The 8,462-nt window shown below is 47.8% G+C and overlaps 1 protein-coding gene across 1 annotated transcript; it reads left to right on the forward strand.

Annotated features, from left to right (window-relative positions):
- Positions 1-6,744, forward strand: SLC35B1 (solute carrier family 35 member B1). The gene is made up of 9 exons (XM_019740599.2): positions 1-458; positions 1,102-1,205; positions 1,995-2,125; positions 2,415-2,445; positions 3,030-3,187; positions 4,129-4,255; positions 4,870-4,976; positions 5,138-5,291; positions 6,513-6,744. Exons 1-9 carry the CDS (start codon positions 253-255, stop codon positions 6,563-6,565), a joined length of 1,071 nt encoding a protein of 356 aa, XP_019596158.1. The 5' UTR covers positions 1-252; the 3' UTR covers positions 6,566-6,744.
- The last annotated feature ends 1,718 nt before the right edge of the window (positions 6,745-8,462 follow it).

The raw sequence follows: 8,462 nt of genomic DNA on the forward strand, positions 1-8,462 counted from the left end.
AGGCCGTCCCGTCGAGCTCCGGGTTGCAGTCGTCCTCGGAGTTGCCTGATCGGAAAATCTCGAGGGCAAGACATTAACCGCCTGACAGCTGGCTACCCTGGTCACCATGGACACATCCAAGGGCCCACGGCGGGTCTCCTTTCATTGGAAGTAGTTCCTGGGTTCTGAGGAGTTTCCCCCTCGGCGGCCCTGAGCTGGCAGTTCTGGCGGTGGCTTCTGGGCCCTGCTGAACGGCGGTCGCATGAAGCTCCTATGAGGCCCCTGTCGCCGGTCGGCGATGTCCGTCTGGATTTGTCGCCGCTGCTGCCGCTGCCGGCTGTGAGCGGGTCTCCGGTCGGGTCGTCCGGGCGTCTCATGGCCGCTAGCAGCTCCCTGGTGCCCGACCGGCTGCGTCTGCCGCTCTGCTTCCTCGGCGTCTTTGTCTGCTATTTCTACTATGGCATCCTACAGGAAAAGATGTGAGCGGATCCCCGGGGTCCGAACGCAGACCTTTCCCTCCCATCCCGCCCCTCACCCCAGTCTGTGGCAGCGTTCGCAGTTCTTACGCCGCTGGCCCCGGTGTTTCCTCTTCCCTCCCAGCACCCCGACATTTTTGCAGCGCGGCTGAGCCTCCCCAGATTTCCAAAACACGAAAGTTGGTCTCAGGATTTAGGGGGACCTAGTGATTTTTCTTCCATCAATTGCTTTTTCCCTGTAGGTTCTAAGGTTCTGGGTTTTACAGGCTGAGACTTATGCCCCCGTGACCTGTACCGATTCCTCTTTGGAACTGCCAGATGCAGACAGCTGGCGCGTTCGCCCTTGGCCTTGCTGCTGTAGTTCAAATCCCTTCTGCTGCCTAGGGTACCTCGTTTCACCATCTAATTGTCTGCGTTTCTTCTAGCTCCATCCTTTACGGATATTCTTGTCCTAGGTAGGCTATGGGATTAGCAGACTGGGATACCCAGTTTCTAAATCCAATAAAATCGACCCCTTTTATAAATGAGCCCAACATCTAGAGAGGAAAGATAACTTCAAAGCTTCCAGTGGCTCTGGACATACTAGATGACACTGAGGGAAATATGCTAATTTCTCCTCTTTCTTTTTCATGCATTTCATTCTCAGAACAAGAGGAAAGTATGGAGAAGGAGCCAAACAGGAGACGTTCACTTTTGCCTTAACTTTGGTCTTCATCCAGTGTGTGATCAATGCTGTGTTTGCCAAGATCTGTGAGTACCTAAACAGTAATCTGTTATGTGGCCCCTCCCCTTGGTACCCTGGGCATCAGGCAGTGATCCAGCCTTAAGGTCTAACTCTCAAGACCCCCACCCCTTTAGCGCTTATACAGCCTCTCTGTTTAGTCTGTACAACTCATGGCTTTAGAACAGGGTAAAACTGTATTTCCTTAAATTAGACCAATTTTTTTTTTTTTAACTGGGTAATATTGAGGAACAGTGTGTTTTTCCAGGACCCATCAGCTCCAAGTCAAGTCGTTGTCCTTCAGTTGTGGAGGGCGCAGCTCACTGGCCCATGTGGGAATCGAACCGGCAACCCTGTTGTTAAGAGCTCGCATTCTAACCAACTGAGCCATCCAGCCGCCCCAAATTAGACCAACTTTTGAATGAGAAATGTGCAGAGTGGGTCTTCTATATTCCAGATCCCCATTGAGAATGCTTAATTTTTTTTCTTTCCCCCTTAGATTTTCCTTTATGTGTCAGTGTCAAGCATGTTTTGAGTTTTCTCTCTGTTTCCTGGAGGGCTAGCAGCAGGACTGGTCCCTTGAACTGAATAAGTCCCCCATCCCTGCCCTGCATGTGGTCTTGTGTTAGGTTTAGATGGGATTAGAGAGTTGAAAAATCTACAAATTTCCCAGTCTAAGAGGACCAGAAACAACTCATGTTTCTCATTTTATTTGATAGACAAGTTCCTTTCACGTGGCTTCAATTTTTGCTCCATCTTAGGCCCACCAGGTTTCTCTTATGTTTTGTTTTTGTTTTTGTTTTTTTGTCTTCTCTCAGTAATCCAGTTTTTTGACACTGCCAGGGTGGATCGTACTCGGAGCTGGCTCTATGCTGCCTGTTCTATTTCCTATCTGGGTGCCATGGTCTCCAGCAACTCAGCACTACAGTTTGTCAACTACCCAACTCAGGTGAAATCTCAGGGTGGGATGAGGGTGGGTTCAGAAGTTGTTTAAAAAGGCCTAAGGATTCTTCCCTCAGGTCTGTGACTTAAATAAAAAGGGAATGTGTTTGAGAAATTCAGAGTGAGAAGAACCATAGGTCTGAAGCTAAGCAGTGGTGGGTTGACCACGATAGGGCTGCTTTCTGAGGCTGCGGCCTCTAGTGCAGGCCCCACACGTACTCATCTTAACACAGCATCTAGCATGGTACCTGGCCTATCACAGATGCTCAGAAATTATTTGCCGAATTTAATTTCAGGTCCTTGGTAAATCCTGCAAGCCAATCCCAGGTAAGCAGAAGAAGATGGTCTCCCATCTTCCATCCTCACTCTTCCTGTAGTAAGCCCCTCTCCTTCTCTGCTAGAGCTCTGTGTCCCTCCAGGCTTTGACATAGCTATCTCCAGGGACTTCCCTCCATCCATTCCCCCAGCCATCTTGTCATCTGTATCATTTCCTGTGGTGTTGGTGTGTATAAGCTGGGAGCTAAAGGCTGACCTAGTCTGCTTTATGGGCTCAGTCATTTTGGTGTCCCATGTGTTTACATTGTCATTAGACACTCTAAGTCCCATTTGGATTGTCAGTTTCTTTCTCTCAACTTTTTACTCTTCCCCACTGTCCCCACCTTTGGCCTATTCCTTCCTGGACCTTTCACTGTGGTTCTCTAGCTTTTCCCTACCTCATACTCTCTGTTCAACTCTGATGCTCAGTCGTCTCTATCGAGGTGCCAGCCTTGCATCCTCCTCTTATCCTTATAGGCCTTCCTTCTCAGACATTCTTTTCTCTCATGAATCTTTTCTTGGCTCCTAGGAGGAGAGTGTTGGGTTCATCAGTGCCTGTGGGTGCCTGACTTTTCCACTCTGTTTCTTCCCTGTAGTCATGCTCCTTGGAGTGACCCTCTTGAAGAAGAAGTATCCAATGGCCAAGTACCTGTGTGTGTTGCTAATTGTGGCTGGAGTGGCCCTTTTCATGTACAAACCCAAGAAAGTAGTTGGGATGGAAGAACACACAGTTGGCTATGGAGAGCTACTCCTGGTACGTGATCCTGGTGGGCAAGGCAGCCTTGTCCAGTAATCTTAACCAAGGAACAACCCTACCCACGCAGGCAAGAGGCCAGTGATATATCTGGAGGGAGGTTGTGGTGCTCCACGCCCCCCATTTCTGGTCTTTGTCTCTTGTAACATGGCCCTGGCTCTGTTAAGACTGTAGTGGGAAGCCTGAAATATTTAACTATAGCTCAGCTCTCCTGAGGAAAGAGTGAGTGAAGCCTGTTTCTAAATTCTGATGTGAGGTCACAGACACCTGAGAGCAAAGAGTGTGGTTTTCTGAGAAACCTAGAAGCCAGAGTCAAAAATACTGCTATAGTAGCTATTGTTTACTAGGTATTTAGGCACTATCCCTAGTGCTTTCTGTGCTGATTGGTTTTTACAACAACCTCATAACATAGATAGTAGTATCTCCATTTTCAGATGAAGAAACTGAAACAAAGGGAGGTTAAGTCACTTGCCCATGGTCACATGGCTGTTAAGTGGCAGAGTTAGGCGCTGACTTTGCCTAGGATTCTCATCGAGGAGCGTGAGCATAGAATCCAGTTTCTGGAGCACTTTCCTCCAAGCCAGGAGGCTAGCGTGCTGGGAGGACATTTCTTTTCTCCAGTTTCAATGGAAGAATGTGTGGCTCACCACAACCTGTTCTGGGCTTCCCGGCCCTGTGTTAGGAAGTGGGAGGCTTCTTGCCCTGTTCTGATTATATTACAAGTATGTGGCTCAAAGAGCCTGTCGTTCTAATGCCTGGGGGGAGGAGGGAGTTTGCATGGTCTCTCCCCATCCTCCCTGCCCTGGCAGCATTTTGTTCTGAGGACTCTGTCTTACGGCAGTGGCTTTCTGAGGCATCTCACAAAGGTGAGAGTCCTCTGTCCTGGGTTAGGGAGGGGCACTGTTGGCCTTCTCACTGCAGGCTGCACCCTTTCTTTCCAGTTACTATCTCTGACCCTGGATGGACTGACGGGCGTTTCCCAGGACCACATGCGGGCTCATTACCAAACAGGTTCCAACCACATGATGTTGAACATTAACCTTTGGTCGACCTTGCTGCTGGGAGCTGGTAAGGAGCAGTTCTGCTGTTCTTTCCATGTATCACCGGAGGGCAGACTGCCCTCATCCGGGTGATTCCTAGCTCAGATGCCAGTTGCTAACTTTGCCCCGGCCAACGGCCTACTTCGGCTCTAAGATGCCTTTATGTCCAAGCCCCTGAGAATCTTCTTGGAGAAACCTTCACCGTCAGGCTCTGCGTGCTTCTCGTTCCTGGCACAATCAAGAGTAGACTGTGCCAGGTATCATGGGAGGACACAGACGTGGAACACAGGGGTACCTTGGGAACTCACCCTCTTCTGAGGGAGGTGAGACATTGATGTGTGGCGTATACTGAATATAGTTTGAAAGTGAATGCATTTGCTTTTAGATAGTGCTTCCTAACCGTTTCCAAACCTGGGCACAGATAGGAAGTATTTTTTGTGTAACGCACTGGAGTTAATGGAAGAGGCTGCCGATGGCCGGAGTGACCAGTGCTTGGGCTGCCGTGAGCTACGGATGTGAGCATCAGTATCTCCACAGCCTCTGAGAATCTCTGCTTTTAATCACTTGTGGCGGAAGGAACTAATTAACTTCCAAGTCTTTCTTGGGAGAGTCTTTCTTTCATCTTTTGATGTTTCTTCCTAGGAATCCTGTTCACCGGGGAGCTCTGGGAGTTCTTGAGCTTTGCTGAAAGGTACCCTGCCATCATCTATAATATCCTGCTCTTTGGCCTGACCAGTGCCCTGGGTCAGGTGAGTGCCTTGACGGGGGATGGTTTGGCTTCCCCAAGAGAGACTGGCCTGGCTGGGAGAAGAGGGGTGGCAAGGTTAGCCCTGGGGTCCTGTTACGGACTATAGACCTTGCGGCACAGACCCAAGAACCAGCCTGACCCTGCCTTTCCTTGTGTCTCTAGACCTTCATCTTCATGACAGTTGTGTATTTCGGTCCCCTGACCTGCTCTATCATCACCACAACTCGAAAGTTCTTCACCATTTTGGCCTCTGTGATCCTCTTCGCCAACCCCATCAGCTCCATGCAGTGGGTGGGCACTGTGCTTGTGTTCTTGGGTAAGTTCCATCAAGGACAGGCATCTCTGGGCTACAAAGAGCTTTATTTTTTTCCCCCCTAACATTTGCTTGTATATTTATGGAATTTATTTAGTTATTTTAGAGAAAATTTAAAAAACGTATTTTAAAAGTATAGTTAGTGTACAATAGCGTATTTGTTTCAGGTGTACAACGTAGTGATTCAGCATTCTTACACCTAATGATGTGGTCACCACAATAAGTCTAGTAACCATCTGTCACCATGCCAAGTTGTTACTGTATTATTGACTATATTCCCTGTGCTGTTCACTACATCTCAGTGGCTTATTTATTTTATAATTGGAAGTTTGTACCTCTTATTCCCCTTCACCATTTTCATCTATCCCCCTACCTGTCCTCTCTCCCCTCTACCAGCTGTCAGTTTATTCTCTGGTTCTGTGAGTTTGTTTTTGTTTTATTTTGTTTGTTTTGTTTTATTTTGTTTTTTAGATTCTACGTATCAGTGAAATCATACAGTATTTGTCTTTCTCTGTCTGACCTATTTCCCTTAGCATAATACCCTCTAAGTCCATCCATGTTGTTGGAAATGGCAAGATTTCATTCTTTTTCATTACTGAGTAATACTCCATTGTGTACACCCACACACCCACATCCACCCACCACATACCACATCTTTATTCACCTACCGATGGACACATAGGTTGCTTCCATATCTTTGCTTTTGTAAATAATCTTGCAGTGAACATAGGGGTGCATATATCTTTTTGAATTAGTGTTTTCATTTTCTTTGGATAAATACCCAGAAGTGAAATTGCTGGGTTATGAGGAAACTTTTAAAGACAAGGAAGCGTCATCTCTAATCCAGCCTTCCTAAGGGGCATCTCATTTTAGTGATGTCCTTCCAGTGACGCAGGTCTCCCCAGACACTGAGCAGGGTAAAACAATGATGCTTATATCCCATTCGTGCTGCTCTGGGTGCCCTGACTGTACTAGCTTAGCACTTGCGACTCTCAAGTTTCAGTCTTGCTGTATATGTAATTACCAGTATCTTGGTGACTTTTTTTATTTGATGCCATTCTCTTTTCTCTGAGGAAGTTTTATAAAACCATGTTTGGGAACTGGTTTTATTTAAAGCCCCAATTTTAGAGAACCAAGAGGCTGACCTTCCCCCCCACCCCCAAATCATTGATAGGTTTCATTTCTCCCCCTAAAGCTATGCCCATTTTCTCCCTTTCCATGTAGGTCTCGGTCTTGATGCCAAGTTTGGGAAAGGAGCCAAGAAGACATCCCACTAGGAAGAAAGAAACTACCTCTACTCCAAGAATATTTAAGTTATTATCTCGTATAGCGACATCTCTTGGGAAAATGAATTCAGTAGGGGTAAAGGACTGGGTTCCAGTCTGTTCCTGTTTCGTTTTTTAAAAGGAAGTAAAATCACATATTCTAAAAAAAAGTACTTGGATTTTTAACAAGACAGAGTTGGCAGTTTCTGTTCTTGATGACCTGGAGCACAGCCTAACACATACAGAGAGAAGGAGAGGGAAGTGACAGAGCTTGATGCTCAAGCCCAAGCTGCTTCCTCTCGGGTGTGGTTAACCTGTGGCTGAGTGGCTCGTTCCTTCAAGAGCCTAAGCATTATAGGGAGGAACTTGAATAGATTGAATAGTTGTGTTTGCGGCCTCTGTTGCCACAGGTGAGGATCTAAATATGCCAGGACAGGTGGAGGTGTTAGAGCCATAGAATGTAAAAATCACTCTCTCATAAAGCCCTGGTGGGCAGTATTTCTAAAAAACTACAGATATATTCTGTCAACAAACTTCTCTTGAGGTTGGGGTAAAATGACCCCAGAGCCTGTGTTTTCACATTTCCTCATTGCCTCTCCTTCAGCCAAAGCTCAAGCAAAAGCGGAGACCCGATGTGTATGTCATGAACAGCTTTGGAAGGCCTGACTCCCTCTCCATCTCTGTGTCTATTCTCAATCCACCTGGTCCCCTTCTGGGGAGGCTGGATTAATCCTTCCTATTCCTCTGCCCCTTTTTCCTGCTAAAGCATTGCGGTCCTCTGCCATCCTGGCTGTGCCAAGGTGTCACCATGGCAGCTTCTGCCTGTTGAAAGGGATGCTGGCAGAAGACATGGTGGCTGAGTCTGGCTCAAAGCTGCTGTCAAGTTTTCTGGGTGGCAATGGGGGGACAAGGCGGAGCATGGAGCAGAGCCACCTGCCCACTGCTGCCTTCGGAGTTGGAAATCGCAATTCTCCAGAGAGCACACTTGACACATGAAAGTGTATTTCCACCAGCTGCAACTTTCACTCCATCTGTTCAGCAGCCCCGGCCCCTCAGCGCTCCAGATGGGTGCCCAGCCTCCTTCCTGAGCCTCTGCCTTGCCACCCCCCGCCCAGCCTTTCAAGCTCAGCTTCGCTCGCACTCGTCTCCCTCTCTAGGGGCCCAGATGTCGCTGCAGCTCTGCCTCTAAAGGCCCCCTCTCATTTGAAACTCCTCCTTGAGAGAAGAGGTTTTATGTACATCTGGCTGAACTTCCTTTCTCCACCCTTTTCCCCAGTCTGTTTTTTTCATCCTGAAGTTTGCATCAATTAGCTCCTTCCCCATTGGACTGATAGTTCTTCCAAACTCTGTTCTGTAGATCGGTCAGATGGTTAGAGCATGTTACCAGGGCTGGGGGCCTACAAGCAATCCCCATCTGGGCCTGTTTTAATAAGAGCCATTTTCTCAGCTATCAGGCCAATCCCCTCCCTCTAACCCCTGCCTTTCCCAACTAGCAGTCTCAGACGTGCCTAATACTAGTCACTAAGAGCAAGACTGAATTTTCAACAGCTCAGCGTGGCTTTCAGGTCATAGTAGAGCAAGCGTGTCATACCAGTGGTATGCTGGGAGCCCAGGTCTGATACATTCATTCAGTCCTCTCTCCATTCACCTGACACTTCCTTCTGTGTGCCACTTAGTGCAAATATGCTGGGAGGTCAAAGTTGAGCAGGACTGGTCCTTACCCTCTAGGGGATTCATAGTCTAATAGGGAGACGGATAACCAAATCATTGCATCTCAGACATGCAGGCATAGCAACAAAGGAAGGTGTCTGGGCAAGGTGAGGCTTGAGCTGGAGAGAGTGTGGGAAGATGAAAGGAGGAGGAAGTGGAGCTTTGGCTCCGCTGCCAAGTGAAGAACGGGGTTTTAAAC

The sequence above is a fragment of the Rhinolophus sinicus genome, linkage group LG15 (assembly GCF_036562045.2).
Source record: "Rhinolophus sinicus isolate RSC01 linkage group LG15, ASM3656204v1, whole genome shotgun sequence".
Taxonomy (NCBI): Eukaryota; Metazoa; Chordata; class Mammalia; order Chiroptera; family Rhinolophidae; genus Rhinolophus; species Rhinolophus sinicus.

What these genes read in the sequence shown, in the direction of transcription:
- SLC35B1 (XM_019740599.2), top strand. Translation starts at nt 253, where the DNA reads ATGAGGCCCCTGTCGCCGGTCGGCGATGTCCGTCTGGATTTGTCGCCG. An exon ending in TTGTCAACTACCCAACTCAG is followed by an intron (nt 2,126 to 2,414) that starts GTGAAATCTCAG and finishes ATTTAATTTCAG; the next exon opens with GTCCTTGGTAAATCCTGCAA. An exon ending in GACCTTGCTGCTGGGAGCTG is followed by an intron (nt 4,256 to 4,869) that starts GTAAGGAGCAGT and finishes GTTTCTTCCTAG; the next exon opens with GAATCCTGTTCACCGGGGAG.